We start from the raw sequence: 18,566 nt of genomic DNA, 5'->3' as shown, positions 1-18,566 counted from the left end.
AACCCCATTTCTGAGAGACCCACCAAATAATCTAATTTTTTCACAAATCTAATATGAAGACATACTTTTTAGTGTATGCTTTGTATCCTCATTTTTTCTTATGTAAGTTTTAATTGGTGTAGAAATATCCTTGAAGAAAAATTACATTTAGATTCCACATCAGAACTTGACTATTTGCTCTCAACGAATTAACCACCCACCTTTCTTTCTCTTAGGTTGTTCTGGTGATGATGCGCCTGGTGAGTGTGCATATGTCTCCTGAACCTGCTGAGTCTCCATCACTTCAGGAATCCCATCTAATGTGACGGATACATGGGTGATTGGGGCAACAACAATGTCATCTTCAGATGAACTAAATATATTATTATCTAATGGAAATAAAATCAACTAATTATCAACTTTGTATTATAAATCAAAATAATTTAATCAGATAATTTCCTGTTTCTATAAAGATTAAAGTAGAAATAAAAATCTTAAAATCCAGTCCCTTTTTATTCCTTCTGTCCTAAATCAGGCACCCTAAGTCAGACGAGGCTCAACAGGACTAATTCAATGTCCTCCTTACTTGACTTCCTATTATCAATCCATCTTGTTTTTCTTCTCCATTCTTCTCTCATTGTTGCTAAAGTTATTCTCTGAAACCCAAGTCTGATTTGACCATATAATTCTTCTCTATAAAACTTTACACCCTGAAAATTATTAGAAAAATAAAATTGACTTTTTGCATAGTTTACAGGGGAAAAAACGATAAGAACAACCCCTCCACAGCATGACATTTGAAGCTTGCACAATCTAGATCAAAGCTACCATTCCACTCTCATCTCCCACCTACCACAAAGCTTACACTTTACCTATACCAAAGCATTTTTATCTCAAACATTTCACTTTTTTACAGGTCTGTTTCCTTGGCTCAACCCATTCTCTCTCTTAAACGCCCACCTCTATCTCCTCTATTCACTAAAAACTTATTTGTCTTTTATAGCCCAAGTTAAAACATTCCTTCCATAAAGGTGGTCTCTGATAATCTTAGCCAGAGAACTCTTTTCTTCCAGAACACTTTGCCATCTCTCCCATGGCCTTTGTTTTTGGCTTTTACAGTTATTTACATAAACAACTATCTTCAAAATTAATTTGTAAACTTGAGGAAAAAAAGTTATCTGTTCTTTTGTATATCACATTACTGCATAATGCACTGCTATGCATACAGAAAATATTCAACAACTTAAATACATTTAGTGTTAATTTTATGAGTTTGACACTCTGTCAGAAAAGCTTACAGAAGAACATGGATTTAAAAGCAGATCAATAATGTGGCAGTGAATTTTCTGCCACGAAGTGTTATAAATTTTTTCAATGAATTTTTGCCTATTTCACTGATGAATACCCATAGAGATCATTAAATTAGAATAGTTTGGGCCATAAATACCCTACTGAGTACACCAATAAGGTTACGAGAATAAACTCTCCTTAATCTGCTATTTGACAACTAAATAAATTACTTTTTATTCCTAAAGGTCTCACTCCCCAATTTTAAAACAGAAAAAGTCTTGTTTAACTGAATACTTTAGCAAAGCTGTCTCAACTACTACTGTACTTTAAAATGAGTCTGGGACACAAAACATATGAAACATGATCTCTCGTCTCTTGATGTTTGCCATCTAACCTTTCAAAGTATATTAATACAAACAATCATAGCACATGATCACTCACTTATTCGTTTTTCATCCAGCATAGGGCCAGGAGAATCCATATTGAGGAGTGCCTCAGCAGCCTCGATAGTTTCAATTGTTTCATCCCCATTAGGACAGGATGCTTCAACTATATGAAGAAAACATGAGTTAGCTACAAGACCTCTGTTGCTCAAAAACACACAGATTTTGATCTCTTGAACTAGGATACATCACTTAATACTTGGGTTTACATACATACTTTGTATCAGCAGATAAAAATCTATATGGAATATGACTATTGAAATTTTTTTTTAAGGTATATTCCACACCAGCAGAGAGTCCAACATGGGACTTGAACTCACAACCCCGAGATCAAGACTGGGACAGTTACCCAAATGAGCTACCCAGGCTTCTCTCCCTCTACCCCTCCCCCCTGCTCATGATCTCTCTAGAATAAATAAATTATTATAAATAATAATTATATGCCACTCGGGGGTGCACCTGAGTGGCAGTCGGTTAAGCATCCAACTCTTGGTTTTGGCTCAGGTCATGATCTCAGAGTCTCGAGATCGAGAGCTCTGCATCAGGCTCAGAGCTCAGTGTGGGGGTGTGGGGGAGGATGTCCTGCTTCTTTCTTTCTCCCCCTGCCCCTCCCAACTCTTGCACATGCACTCTCTCTCACATAAATAAATCTTAAAAAAAAAAAAAAAACAAACTTAGGCCTCTGGGGTGCATGGCTGGCTCGGCTGGTATAGCATGTAACTTTTAACCTCAGGGTTGTGTGTTCAAACCCCATGTTGGGTGTAGAACTTACTTAAAAAAATGAAAATTACAAAAATTTTAAAAATAAAAACTTAAGCCTGTTATTAAAATCTTGCTAATTTAAGGCTTAGTAAAAAGCATATTCCTCCTATGTCAAGGCTTTGAAATTCTCTGAATTGAGGAATACTACTAAAAGTAAATTTCTAAAAAATCAAATAAGGCATAGATAACTCAATAATTATCATCTTTTAAATATTTATATATTTATTTACATAAGCAAGTTTTATAAAACATTTCAAAGTCTGCTGGGTAGACGAAAATGATAAAATTAGTTTATATAATAATTTAGTTGCCTACTGCTTAAGAAAAAAACGAATTTCAAACCACTTATTTGTCAAGCTTTTCCTTTTTTTTTTTTTTAAGATTTTATTTATTTATTCATGAGAGACACAGAGAGAGAGAAAGGCAGAGACATAGGCAGAGGGAGAAGCAGGCTCCTCGTAGGAAGCCCGATGTGGGACTCCATCCCAGGACGTGGGGATCACGACCTGCGCCAAAGGCAAATGCTCAACTGCTGAGCCACCCAGGCATTCCTGTCAAGGTTTTCCTAATAAAAAAAAATTAAAAATATACACATATTTTCAGAATAATAAGTGGGCTTCTTTGGCATCTTCTGTAAGTGACAGTTATTTTTTTAGTATAATTTTAAATACATAGGTTTTAACATAATTGATGTTCTTCAGTCCTTTGCAGTTGTAATTCTTAATGATCCTCTAAATGTCCCATCTTCAGCCACTGGGAACTAAAGCTGGGGCCTGGGTCTTTTAGAGATGACTTGAATAATTTTTGATAGCTTCATGCCTCCTGGGATGATAAGATGTTGCAGGCTATTCTTGTACATTTCCTGCCCCAAACCTAGAACAAATAGTTTCTCCTAGCTAACCTGGGATCCTTAGTGGAAAATATAGTTAGAAACGATAACCTGTACACTACTTTGAGGAATTTTAAATACATTCATTATTTTGAAGAATTTTAAACATTTTCAAACATAAACAGAATAATACACTGAACTACAGTGTATTTATCACCCAGCTTTAAGAATTATCGACTCATGGCCTATCCCATTTTATCTATATGCACACCTCTTCCTCAATATTTTATTATAAATTCTACACATCCTAATATTTAAGTAGTAAAACTTTTACAATGTCTAAAAGATAAGGGCTCTGTTTTGAAAACATAAACATGGGATGCCTGTGTAGCTCAGAGATTGAGGGGTCTGCCTTTGGCTCAGGGCGTGATCCTGGATTCCCAGGATTGAGTCCCACATCAGGCTCCTTGCATGGAGCCTGCTTCTCCTCCCTCTGCCTGTGTCTCTGCCTCTCTTTAGGTCTCTCATAAATAAATAAATAAATAATCTTAAAAAAAGAAACAAACATAAACACAATACTATCATCAAGCATTTAAAAAAAATCAGTATTTCCTTAATATCAAATAGCATACAAATGTCCAACTGTCTGAAATATAAATGGCAGGTGGCAGGGGGAGGGTTGATAGTTGTTGTTTGAATCAAGTTTCAAACAAGGTTCTCACAGTGCAAATGAATGATACATTTCTTAAGTTTCTTTTCATTTCTATGTCCCCCCTCCATCTTTTTTCCTTGCAATCAATGAAGAAGTTAGGCTGCTTGTCTTGTAGATTCCCCACAATCTAGATTTTGCTGATTCTACTCCCTTTGTGTAGTTTAAATGTTTTTCTGTATCTTCTTTAAATTGGTAGTCAGTTCTGAAGGCTCAAACAAATTCCACTGAAATTTTAGGGGGAAGGCTATTTTTTATATGTGATGATTAGCTGGAATAACATTATAAAGAGAATAATAATCTAGTTATTTAATAATCTCATTTAATAATCTAGTTACTCAGTGATATAATTCAAACAGGAAAAGGAAAATAAATGTTTGCTTCTTAATCATATTTGTTAGTTTTCAAAAATAGTTATTAGCATCATTTATTAGTGACCATTTTTATGTGCGTATATCATTATGAGATCACAGATTTAAACATATTAGATATACTTCAGGGTGCCTGGGTGGTACAGTCAGTTGAACATTTGACTCTTGGATTCAGCTCAGGTCATGATCTTGGTTGGGATCACGGGATCAAACCCTGAGTCAGGCTCCTCGCTTGGCGCAGAGTCAGCCTGGTTTCTCTCTCCCTTTCCCTCTATCCCTCTCCCTGCTCTCTCTCTCTCTCTCTCAAATAAATGAATTTTATAAATAAAAAATAAACAGATCTACTTTAATCCATTAGTTACTGTCCTCATTAATGTTTAAGTCGTCGCATGTTTGACTAAAAAATATTTTGTCTTTGTCCTTTTAAAGAAAACAGATCATGAGTTCATACTAATATTTTCAATTCAAATTTAGCATTATAAAATTTATTTCTAGAATTATATATTTATACCATGTAATTATGTAGACTCTATAGGATTACAGAATTTTTATTTAACGTTGTAATTTAACATTTGTATATCGAGTTTTACTCTATAAACCTTGGCTTCTTAGGACATTAACGTCATTATTTGTTTCATTTTACCCTAACATCTCTCTCATATGTACACACTCACACAAGTTGTAATTACTGAAACCAATTTAAGATTTCTTAGCAGCTTTATTTTTATTTTTTTGCCTTTTAGGCTATTTCCTGTTAGGAAATGCATAGCCTTAAAAATAACTTTAGAGGCGCCAGGATGGCTCAGTCAGTTAAGTGTCCAACTCTTAATTTCAGCTCAGGTCATGATCTCAGGGTTGTGAGATTGAGCCCCAAGTCAGAATCCATGCTGGGTGTGAAACCTGCTTAAGATTCTCAATCCTCTCCTTTTGCCCCTCCCCCGCTCATTTTCTATAAATAAATAAATAAATAAATAAACTTTTTTTTTTTTAATTTTTTTTATTTATTTATGATAGGCACACAGTGAGAGAGAGAGAGAGAGAGAGAGAGAGAGAGAGGCAGAGACACAGGCAGAGGGAGAAGCAGGCCCCATGCACCGGGAGCCCGACGTGGGATTCAATCCCGGGTCCCCAGGATCGCGCCCTGGGCCAAAGGCAGGCGCCAAACCGCTGCGCCACCCAGGGATTCCCTAAATAAACCTTTTAAAAAGATCACTTTAAGTAATTCTTCTTTTAATGGTTATGCCACTCCTCAATAATGTAATTAGGCTCATTTGTTTTAGTGTGCTTCAATTTTTAGAGATTGCTAATTTTTCCTCTTTTGGACCTAGTGTTGTTTTATCATTATGTTAAATGTTTACTGGGTTCCAAAGTTAAAATGACATAACAAAGTGTATTTAGAAAATCTACCTTTCATCCCTGTCCCTTCCTTTTCCCTGTAAAAAACCATTTTTATTAGTTTTGGGATTTATCTTCTATATTTATAAAAGAGATATATCTTTTATATTTATCTTTATATTTTTAAAATATAAGCAAAGACACATTATTTATATCCTTTCTATCTTAAATAAAAGTAATATACTATTTATGCTACCTGATCTTTGCCTTTTTTAACTTATTATACAGTAGAAATCATTTCACAGCCATAAATACAGAAATCATGTCACCTTTTGTATTTAAAAAATATGAGGCAAGTTAAATATGTTTAGTATCATTGTTAGTTTGTAAAACTTTATTTCATGCAGCTTCATTTGCTTAGATTGAGAAAAGGAAAATAAATGGGTAAGTCCTACATAAAACAGGAAAGAAAACCAAAAAAATACATCTGCCTTTTAAAGACATTAAGAAAATGTTAGCCTTTCATTAAACGGATGCCAAAAATTTCTTTTGGCAATAGTAAACCCACAAGCTTTTAATATGTGCATTTTAAAACGTCTTTGTAAAAAAAAAATTAAAAAAAATTTTTTAATTAAAATTAAACTTCTTTTTGTAACATTAGCTGTGACCTAGCAACTAGTTAAAATCTATTTACACCAAGGACAGAAAGCATAGATACTATAATAATTTAGGGAATAATTAATTAAATATATTTTATATTATTATAAATTACTAAAAATTGCATTTGATCTTATAAAAACAGACAAGAATACATATGAAAGAGACATAATAGTATTATTTAAAAGATAAGATTTAATAACGAGGGGCACCTGGGTGGTTCAATCGGTTAAGTGTCTGCCTTCAACTCAGGTCATGATCCCAGGGTCCTGGGATGGAGCCCCTGCATCAGGCTCTCTGCTCAGCAGGGAGTCTACTTCTCCCTCTTCCTCTGCTCCTGCCTCTGCTCCTGCTCCTCCTCTCTCTCTCAACATACAAGCTCTCTCTAATAAATAAAATCTTAAAAAAACCACTATTAAACAAGACTTACTAATGAGTACAGTCATTATGGTTACCTTCTATTTGAGAAAATATAATTTGCACCACCTCCGTTAATTTTACTTTTAGATCTTCAAAGATTGGCAATGGAAGAAGAATCTCCACATACAAAGAACTCGTGATCAAATCATTTTAAAAAATTGTTAACACCATAACCTTTTCAAAATGAAACCTTATGTGGAACTCCAACATATAGATAAAAGTGGTATTTTACCATTATACATTTACTTTATAGGTTCAAATATACATCAAACTTGATATGAGATCGACCGATGATAAAAATGAAAGTGTTTTGATGAACATGAAAATTTGAAATCAGGGCATAGAGATGACACTTACAGTCTAACAGAAGCCTCAAATCCATAAAAATAATTCAATCTTTCTATTACTGGAGATTTCAAACAAAATCAAAATTATGGAACATAGTATAAGGAATTCTCACATATCCATTCTCAGCATTAACCATTATCAACACATGGTTAATCTTCTTTCATTTATACTCCAGTTACTGCCCCCAAGGTCCCCTTGCACACACCCCACCCCCACTCCCCAGATTATTTTGAAGGAATCTAAGACATCATATTTTATCTCTAAATATTTTAGCGTGTGTATGGCATGTTATTGTCATACCTAAAAATACTAATAATAATTCCTTAATATCGGGATGCCTGGGTGGCTCAGCAGTTGAGCATCTGCCTTTCACTCAGGGCGTGGTCCCGGAGTCCTGGGATTGAGTCCCACATCCAGCTCCCTGCATGGAGCCTGCTTCTCCCTCTGCCTCTCTCTCTGTGTCTCTCAGGAATAAATAAATAAAATCTTAAAAAAAAATTCCTTAATATCATCTGAAGTGCAACATAGGACTCACATGTACAGTTTATAAACTCTTCTTTCCCTATCTCTTTCTTCCCCGGTAGTTTCTGAGAAACACAACATTCTTCCTTCTCTCACTCTGAACTTAGGAGGGCTACAAGGTTCTTCACTTTCTTATGACATTGCTCAAACAAGGATGGAAGAGTTAAAGGCTCAGGTTGGGAAATAAGAAAGGGGAGGGAGAATATGCAAATAGCAAATCTGGTTTTCAAGATACAGCTTGTTGTCCAGACCCGTTCAATACCAGTTCTACTTTCCAGGAAGGAAGGGGCCTGTTTGTATCTTGCCATCAGTTATCTTTAAGTCCAAGCCCAAGAGAATGGAACACTGAAAGAAAGAAGCAATTCTTTCTCCTACAGATCTAAGATCTGCTTTCCTAAGTCTCAATTCCTTCTCTGAGGACCACGCTGATGACTAAAACCAGGAATAAACACGCCTTTAGGGGAGACTCTCATTCCCAACCTACAGAGACAGCGTAGCCTTACATTAAGGCATCAAGAAGTTATGACAAAATATACTGCAAAAAACCCACTAGCTGGGATCCCTGGGTGGCGCAGCGGTTTGGCGCCTGCCTTTGGCCCGGGGCGCGATCCTGGAGACCCGGGATCGAATCCCACGTCGGGCTCCCGGTGCATGGAGCCTGCTTCTCCCTCTGCCTGTGTCTCTGCCTCTCTCTCTCTCTGTGTGTGTGTGACTATCATAAATAAATAAAAAAAAAATTAAAAAAAAAACCCACAGCTACACAAAGGATATATGCACAGTGATGATCATTCTGTTATACAAAACACACAATCTGCCACCAGTAATGAATGGAAACGTCTCATCGATCAATCTAATTCCCTAATTGATAAGGAAAAATCTGCTAAGTCTAGATATATCAAAATACTTTCATTTGGGTTCCTCTAAACAAAAAATGTGAATACAGGAGAACAGGCTTTGTAAAAAAAACAGAGGACAATACAAAAACTAAGTGTTGTTTGTCAATGTTATCAGTGGGGACTCAGTCACATGATACGTGATCTTATGCAAGTCATTTCATTTAACCTCTCTACTTTTCTTTTTCTGTTCTGAGAATTAAATGAGATAATGAACTTTTAAAAATCTACTATGTTAAAAAAATAAAATTAAATCTACTATGTTAATATGATGCACTTAGAAGGAGACAGTGCCATTTTGTTGTATTCTTGCTCAAAAGGCATTATTTCAGTCCACTCATGAGTGAATATCACATAAATAAAATTAAGGGACACAATATAATGTACTCCTTGAAAGTGTCAACATGCCTGAGGGACAAAGAGAGCCAGAGGAACTGTTATAGGCTACAAGAGACTAAAAAGAAATAACTAAATATAGAGTAAGACTGTAGATAAGATACTGAAACAGAAAAAGGACATTAGTTTGAAATGGTTGGCATACATATAAAGTGTAGATTTAGTTAATAACATTATGGCTATGTTAATTTCCTATTCTTTTTAAATTTAAGAATAAATATTCAAATAACCTTTGCTTCCCAGTAAGTAATTTTCTCAAATACCTCCAACACCTCTGGCCAAGAGAAATGAATGTAAATGTATAAAAATTCAAATCCAGGGGATCCCTGGGTGGCTCAGTGGTTCAGCGCCTGCCTTTAGCCCAGGACCTGGTCCTGGAGTCCCATGTCGGGCTCCTGGCATGGAGCCTGCTTCTCCCTCTGCCTGTGTCTCTGCCCCTCTCTCTTTCTCTCAATCTCTCTCTTTCTATGTCTGTCATGAATAAATAAATAAAATCTTTAAAAAAAAATTCAAATCCATGTACCAATTCCTAAAACTGATGAAAAAGCATTACCACTATCTCACACTTACACAGTGAACTCTTCACGTTTCAAATATGTTACTAGTTCTGACTGAACCAGAAGAGAAATCTTCTTTAAACCCTAGTACCTTATCCTATATTTGGGTCATGGCCTCCTATTTTGCCTCCTGTGACAGCAGTAAAGAAGAACATTCCTATGTTGTTCCCTACAAACAACTTTTCATTGTTAACAAGAATACAGAGTGTGGCATATAAAGCTGTGTTCATCAAGACAGTGTGGTACTGGCACAAAAACAGACATATAGATCAATGGAACAGAACAGAGAACCCAGAAGTGGACCCTGAACTTTATGGTCAACTAATATTCGATAAAGGAGGAAAGACTATCCATTGGAAGAAAGACAGTCTCTTCAATAAATGGTGCTGGGAAAATTGGACATCCACATGCAGAAGAATGAAACTGGACCACTCTCTTGCACCATACACAAAGATAAACTCAAAATAGATGAAAGATCTAAATGTGAGACAAGATCCCATCAAAATCCCAGAGGAGAACTCAGGCAACACCCTTTTTGAACTTGGCCACAGTAACCGGAGAAGGACAAACAGTGTATGTTCTCATTCATTTGTGGAATATGAATAATAGTGAAAGGGAATATAAGGGAAGGGAGAAGAAATGTGTGAGAAATATCAGAAAGGGAGACAAAACATAAAGACTTCTAACTCTGGGAAATGAACTAGGGGTGGTGGAGGGGGAGGAGGGCGGGGGGTGGGGGTGAATGGGTGACAGGCACTGAGGGGTACACTTGATGGGATGAGCACTGGGTGTTATTCTGTATGTTGGTAAATTGAACACCAATAAAAATTAATTTATAAAAAAAAAAAGTGCTCAGTGAATACCTGACGAATTCAGTTGGTCTGGTTCTTCTTACATATCTATTTTGTCACATTCAACTCAGTACATTTAGGAAAGAGGAAAGGGGAGGTGAGAAAGCACTATGTAACACAGGTAGATGAGAGAAAATATAATTTCCTTCTCCCTGCAGGGCTCTAGCCTCTGTAGATGATGAAGTCACTTAAAACCCAGTTAGGGACTTCTTACGTCCCCAAAATCACAGGGCAAGGATACTGCCCAAAATTGTGCTGAGGTAAGGTGCTGCTGGAGGCGCACACACACCTGTAAGCGTGATGTCGTCGTCATCATCATCTATGATCTCTTCTTCAGCGACATCCAGGGAGCTCTCAGTAATCATGTCATTGGGCTCTTCCACACAGGCTAGACCTGCGTAACTATTGAGAATGTCAGCACCGGAACATGTTCCACAATTACAGCAGGAAAAATAGCTGGGTCACCAAGCTGTGAGAGGTGAGGGGAAAAAAGGATTAACAAAATGTTTGCTTTTGTTAAATACAACCAAAAACTATTTTATACTGGACATCAGTTTAGTTTTTATATCATCGGCTAGTTAAATCTTGACAATCTTTCTGGGCTGCAGATAATACATATCTATTAAGACAAAATAAAATTTTATTATCAATCTTAGGTCTTGACTACCAAGTTTTCACTGAAAATCCTATAAAAGCGTATTTTTAAACCACATTAAACTTAAAAAACCCCTAATATCACTAATTCATATAAAGTGGCACACAGATGAAATGTACAATTAAATAAAATCTCAACGAAAGTTTGACAGGAACCACATAAGTTTAATAAGTGTTACATTGTCACTGGCACACAGGCTGGATTCAACAATAGCTTTTGACTCAAATGGGAAAATTATCTTTCATTTTCTATCTCTTCATAAGATCATGAAATGTTTGATATCTATCACTATCTTTCTATATTATTATTTTTATTTCTTCTGATTTGACAGTGGAAGACACTCCTCCTCCTTTAACCCTAAATGATCCAGTGTATATTTCCTAACATGTTTGTAGCACTGTACAATGTTAAATGGTTAACATAACCATTAAACCTTTTAAAAGGTTAAATAAATGTTACTTCTTTCATAAGGATTTAACTACTTCAATTAAACATTAAGATATGGGTGCTAAACATACTGTGTCTTCAAGAATCCTATGCTCTGAAATTTATGATTAAGAACCCTAGAATAGGGATGCCCGAGTGGCTTAGTGGTTGAGTGCCTGCCTTTGGCTGGGAGAGTGATCCCGGATTCCTGGGTTCGAGTCCCACATCAGGCTTCCTGCAAGGAGCCTGCTTCTCCCTCAGCCTGTGTCTCTGCCTCTCTCTCTCTCATGAATAAATAAATAAAATCTTAAAAAAAGAGAGAGAGAACCCTAGAACATATTTTGATCATTTTATTTCAAAATGTTTCTTCCTCGGGATCCCTGGGTGGCGCAGCGGTTTGGCGCCTGCCTTTGGCCCAGGGCGCGATCCTGGAGACCCGGGATCGAGTCCCACATCGGGCTCCCGGTGCATGGAGTCTGCTTCTCCCTCTGCCTGTGTCTCTGCCTCTCTCTCTCTCTCTCTGTGACTATCATAAATAAATAAAAAAAAAATAAAAAAAATGTTTCTTCCTAATTCAGAAAAGAGGAAGTTAGAAGTAAGTGTCTCTCCAAATCCTAAGTTTTAAAACAGAAAGTAGGAGGTTCACACATTGCACTGTAAAACACACACACAAAAGAAAGTACATAAAATGGCAAAGTATAGTCATTTGGCTTTCCTTTTCTCTTTTTTAAGAAGCGAATGCTGCACATGCAATCCATCCTAGAAGGAACATGTGCTTGTTGAAACACTTCTTTAAGAGCTCAAGGTTAAGCTCCTAATCTTCTAATGAGGCCGAGCCCAGAACTGAGTTAATTTTTACATGATTTCATTTTATGTGCAACAACTCTATGTACTAGGTAAGAATAGGGCTTATCACCTCCATCCACTGGCAGATGAAGAATCAGATTAAGAAATTTACCTAAGGTCGCCCACGAAGTCAGAGACAAAGGCATGTCAAAGCAATTCCCAGGAGCAGTCCTCAACCCAGATGAAACCAAAGTTTTACTTCCTAACCAAATCTATTTGGCTCCTGAAATTTGGGGTAGCTGAGTGTTAAGGTTATGAGTATTACAAGGGATATCTCCAAAATCTTATCTAAATCTACGTAGTTGTCGAGTTTCAAATAACTACAGATATCTGTTACTACTTTCTTCCTTGTTGTATTCTACTTACCAGTTAGTGAATTGGAGAAATGATGACTCTATTTCCTAGAATGTATAGGTCTCAGGAACATGGTATTGTAGAACACTAATCCATGCTACTTGTACATCAGTGCCCCTCCCCAGAGGCATCCCCTGCTACCAGTTTCTTTGTTCCATAACAGAGACAGTCTATGTATAACCAAGTCTATTTCAATTTACTTTAATTACTTTTAATTTCACTTCAAAGATTGATAACTTTTATCCAGTTTATTAAGGAAAATGTTAGGCACAACAGTAGAGCAAGACCATTAGTTTCCTTTGAAGCGAAAAGCTTAATAATTAAGAATGAAAAGGAAGGGGGGGGAGAGAAAAACAAGGGAAAAAAAAAGAATGAAAAGGAACACACGGTTCTGCGGTTTAGAAGGCAGCAACACATAAAATCAAAAGATTGTGAACCATGACAGCTCAGGCATTCTCCAATCCTACTGTCATTTTCCTCACTTTAAATCAAAGAAGAGGGGATCCCTGGGTGGCTCAGCGGTTTGGCGCCTGCCTTCAGCCCAGGGAGCCCAGGGCGTGATCCTGGAGTTCTGGGATCAAGTCCCACGTCAGGCTCCCTGCGTGGAGCCTGCTTCTCCCTCTGCCTGTGTGTGTCTCTGCCTCCCTCTCTCTCTGTTTCTCTCATGAATAAATAATAAAATAAAATCTTTCAAAATAAATAAATCAAAGAAGAGCATGAGCTGATCCTAAGGGCACTTCCAGGTTTTGTTTTCTTAAGATATTTTAGGCATATATTAAGGCATGGATGCCAAAACTAAGTATATAATGTTACGATAGAAGAGATGCATTCTTTTTTTTTTAAAAAAAAAGATTTTATTTATTTATTCTTAAGAGAGAGAGAGAGAGGCAGAGGGAGAAGCAGGCTCCCCATGGAGCAGGGAGTCCGATGTAGGGCTCCACCTCAGGACCCTGGGATCATGACCAGAGCCAAAGGTAGACACCTAGCCACTTAGCCACCCAGGCACCCATAGAAGACATTCATTCATTTGGACTAAATGGCTGGGGGGGGGGGTGGTTAGCATGCACAACAGCCACCTGCTTGTTGCCTCTGCTAGCACTATTAACTCCCTTCATTGGCACTTAACATGCACCAGGTACTCTGCTCACTGCTTTTTATGAATTACCACCTTATTTAATCATCTCAAAAGCCTATGAGAGAGATACATTGGATTATCTGTTTTCTACATGGGAAAACACTAGCTCGAGGGGAAGGGAAATAATTTACCACAAGGCATTCAGCTAGTGAGTGGTAGGACCTTAAATGAAACAGACTCCAAGGTCTCTGCTCTTTCTCTGTACACTGTTATAGCCTTAAACATGGAGCCTTTTGTTTTACTGGCATATTTATTTGGCTGTGTTAAAAAACCAAACCAAACCAAACCAAACCAAAACACACAAAAACCAGAAAAAGTAAGGAGCTGTCTTGCGTTTCAGGTATGACTTTCTATATCATCATTTGCAGGGATTCTCCAATCTGAGTCTATTATGAACTTCATCATGGGCACAGACAGGGACTTCCCAGGATTCCTGACTTAGCCATACTGTCTTTCCCTAGGGTACTCGCTCCTTTCATGAAAAGCATGGGCCACTCTTTTCTGAATATCCCATGAAATGCAGATGTATATACAAAGTTGTTCCTCTCTAATTTCTCCAGGGTGCTACTAAATCATATACAGCAAACAGACCAACACTAAATGTCAGGTAACAGGCCTGAATCTATATATATATATATATATATATAATGCATCCAGGAAACCCCGTGGGTGACTGAAAAGAATCTCCCCCTATGTTACCATAAATGGACGGAAAATACTCCAGAAACTCTAGTTCCTGGTCTGGGCTCATGATAAATTCCAGCCTTTTATACGGATTGACTAGCAACTAACTGGCTCAAGTCTGAGTTACCAGGAACCTAAAAATTTTATAGCCACACATTCTAAGATTCCTGATAGAGAAATGGTTCCCATCCTCTTAAATGAAGGTATGGCAAAATTTCAAATATTAAATGTTTCCTATATTTAATTTTAAAAATGAATAAAATACTGAGACTTGTATTAGTTCGCTAGGGCTGGTGTAACAAAGCATCACAGACTGCGCAGCTTAAACAACAGAAATTTGTTGTCTCAGAATTCTGGAAGCTGGAAATCTGAAATTGAGATGTTGGCAAGGTCACTCCTTCTGAGGGCTATCAGGGAAGGGATCTGTTCCTGACTCTCTCCTTGGCTTGTAGACAACTGTCTTTATGTTCACATGGTATTCTTCCCTGTATGTGTCTGCGTCCAAATTTTCTCTTCTCGTAAGGACACTGATCATATTGAATCAAAGATCAGATCCCTCCCCGAGGGAGCAATTCAACTCATAATAGGATTCAATTTAATTTAGTTTTAAGCCTATCATTTGATGGTTGGCTCCATCTACCCAAAACAATGGCAATTAAGATGATATATTCTTGTTACTTATTTCTAAATTGGGGTTAGTCATTATTCTTCAAATGTTTCTTTGCTGAAGACCACCAAATCTTTTCCACCTGTTTTCCCCACATCATTTCACCCATAACCTTTCCCAAGTTTTATTTAAGAGATGAACTTCAGGAGCACCTTAGTGGCTCAATAGGTTCAGCCTCTGTCTTCAGCTCAGTTCATGATCCCAGAGTCCTGGGATGGAGCCCCACACATCAGGTTCCCTACTCTGCAGGGAAGCCTGTTTCTTTCTCTCCCTTTGCCCCTCCCCCCACCCTGCTCAAGCTCATACCCTCTCTCAAATAATATTTAAAAAAAAAAAAAGATGAACTTTAGGAAGATCACAGCTATTCACAAAATGGCCATATTCCTCATAGCCAGCAATAAGAGCTGTTATCTCCTTTTAAGAAATGAAGGTGTCAACACTTTGTTAATGTGCTAACAAAAATACTGTTTCATTTGGTTGGCTATGTTAAAAAAAAAAAACCTCCAAATATCTCTAAAACATGTGTTTATTTAAATAATCATCTTCTCCTCACTTTTAGCTGAATCAGAGAATCCCAGTTTACCAATGATTGTCAACAGTGATCCTATGCTGGGAAACACCTAAAAATATCAATACTTGACCATACATGGAAGCAAACGATCAGAACATCTGGGGACGTGACCAGGGCATGTTTATTAAAGTTCCTTGGGTGGTTCTAACACGCATGCAGGGTTTAGAACCACTACTCTAAAGAATTACAAAATTCAAAACTGCAGTCCTTGAACTGAGTTAACCTGATTCACATGTCTGAAATATTAGTAATCCAAAAAAAAAACAAAGCTATATTACTTTTATTATTACATCTTTTGGCACTTGCAGACTATTTTCCCATTTGTTTTTGTAACAGAACCAAAATAAATCACAAAATGATGGGTGGGAAAAGAATGGAAGACTTTTTGGGATTACAATCTGTCAAAGATCAGAGTTTTCAAAGCCTCACTTTTTATAAGCAAATTAAGCAGTAGTGATAAGCTTTCAACTGCTGTATAACTTTACTGAGGGTCTTAATGACTCGAGAGAGAAAAATATATACCAGCTTTCCTTTCTATTAATTTCAGATAAATTTAATACACGTATTGAAAGCAAAACTTAACAATTTTTTTTAGCAGATATAAAAAAAAAATCAAACCAAATTCTGGCATGAAAGAGAGTTCCCAAATTTCAACACCTTCTACTACACAGTTGCCATTTGTTGTGGTTGGTGACATATGTGGCAATACCATAAAATTAAAAAGAGAAGGAACGTGGCCTATCTGTAAACAGCAATGTATGTTGCTACACTCACTAGGGTATACCTCAATCTCACTATATGTGTATACCACAACCCAAGGTCCTAAAACGGTATTTAAGAAAGTATGGACCATTATTCCAACTATATGGTAAGTTTATTCAACAGGTCTTTGGTTATAAAAAAAAAACAAAAAACAAAAGAACTTGCAAATAACTTGTTTACCAAGTTTGCCTGACAGCATAGCTCAATCTAGTAACATGGTTGTGAAACATTCTGCCAAGATCCTCTATGAAATAGTTGAAAATGAAATATGTATCAAATGTTTTCCTGAAAGAAAGGCAAGTTAAAAAGTCTTTAAAAACTTCCCCAATGCAGACACTCATTTTTTAAGATACATGCAAAATGAGCACATTTTTAAGCATTTACACTATCACTTTGCCACAAGACAAGGCAAAACCAAGAGTGGGCGGGGTGGGGCGTCCCTTTTCCCATAATCTTCAGTAGCATCCCCACCCAAAGGCCACTCCAAGAAACTTACACACTAAACATAGTTCACTTGCTAAGAAAATGAGTCTTTGAAACCAATTCCCATGTCTTTTTTTTCTGATCAGAATACTGCCCCCAAAGCCTCATCCTACGAAGGCACTGCTGTGAAACTATTTCTTTCACCTTTGACTTAAAAAAACAAAACACAAAACTAAAAACCCAACAACACCTCAGTCTATCAAGGACACGATCAGATATTTCCTATGCAGCAAATGCACTAAAAATACCCCTGGTGAAAATAGGATGTAATAGTAAGTGCTTGAGCTCTAGAATTAGAATGACCCTTATTACGGTCAGACTGCACCATGTCCTGGGTGTCTGAACTCCAACAAAATTTTCAGCCTCTCTAGGCTTCCATGTTTGTGTCTACCTAAAATGAGAATAACTTCCAGAATTGTTGTAAGAATTCAATGACATGCAAATAGATCACCTGTTCTACTGCATGGCATATAGTAACCATTCAATAAAACAATTTGGTGATAAAGTGCCTCAATATTTGACTTAGAAAATAAACACTCTTAAAATTTGGCTTACTACTTATATACATATACCAGATCATCACATCGTACACTTAAATAATGTTATATATAAGTTACATCTCAATAAAACTGGGGGGGGGGACTTATAATCTTACATTTGACAGACATGGTTTTTTGTTTCTGTTTTGTTTTTAATTAAGAATAGTCCTTCCAGAAAAGCAGTGAACACAACTCAACCATCTAGTCTCAGCAACAACTGTTTAACAGCTTCAAGAAAAAGCAAAACCTGAAACATATGTTCAACTTTGTGACAATTCATCAAGCTGTACACTTAGGACTTGTGCATATTTTATATTTATGCAATATTTCAATAAAAAAGTCTAAAAGTAGAGGTCAATCTGATGGGAGATACAGAACTTAAAAAGGAGACTATTACGGTATAAGCCATAATAAAATTAAAGGGAACATCTAGGTGGATTTACACACATAAAATTAAGGTGACGAGTGAACAAAATGAATTAAAATTCCTTTAAACAAGCTCCCATGGTGCATTTTTAAAAAACTGTTTAGGGGAATAGATTAATACACACATACATTTGTATTCCAAGAGTATTAAACATTATTGTCCCTTTTCCATTTAGTTCCCTTCCCTAATAACTACCACTGTTTCCAGTTTTCAAAATACATTTTGAATGATCTCAGGAATTGATATATTACATAAAATAAGCCAGGATTGTGCAATAAATCTCTGAGGCTCAGAACAAAGTTTTTTGTGAAGGCTTCTTCACAGCCAAATTCTCCTCATACTTTAAAAAACCTGTCATTAAAACAGCTTCATTATCTGCAAATGAGAATACTTCTGTTGACCGATTCAAGCTCTCTTTACATGAGCTTATCCATCTTTAGTCTAAAAGAAAATCAAAGAGAGTTTCAGCAAACAAGCAGAAAAGGCTATGGAGCTGTAGTACATACTGCCTAGCACGTTTGTCTAACTTCTGAAACACAGCTTTCCGGACTAAAAATGTAGTACGTGAATCTAGTTTTTAAAAATTTTAATATGTAAATGTATTTGGGAGAAAGTGAGAATCCTACTTATGTATAACTGCTATAAAAGACGATTT

At 36.7% G+C, this 18,566-nt stretch overlaps 1 protein-coding gene across 1 annotated transcript in view; it reads right to left on the bottom strand.

The window, feature by feature from the left end:
- Positions 1-18,566, bottom strand: part of ELF1 (E74 like ETS transcription factor 1) — a 79,598-nt gene that overhangs the window by 15,453 nt on the left and 45,579 nt on the right. Inside the window, 4 exon segments of the mRNA XM_055335711.1 lie at positions 201-296; positions 1,711-1,818; positions 10,652-10,783; positions 10,786-10,831. Coding sequence (XP_055191686.1) covers positions 201-296; positions 1,711-1,818; positions 10,652-10,783; positions 10,786-10,831 — 382 coding nt within the window.

This window comes from Nyctereutes procyonoides, unplaced genomic scaffold, assembly GCF_905146905.1.
Source record: "Nyctereutes procyonoides isolate TBG_1078 unplaced genomic scaffold, NYPRO_anot_genome, whole genome shotgun sequence".
Taxonomy (NCBI): domain Eukaryota; kingdom Metazoa; phylum Chordata; class Mammalia; order Carnivora; family Canidae; genus Nyctereutes; species Nyctereutes procyonoides.
This window is presented reverse-complemented; position numbering and strand designations above follow the sequence as displayed.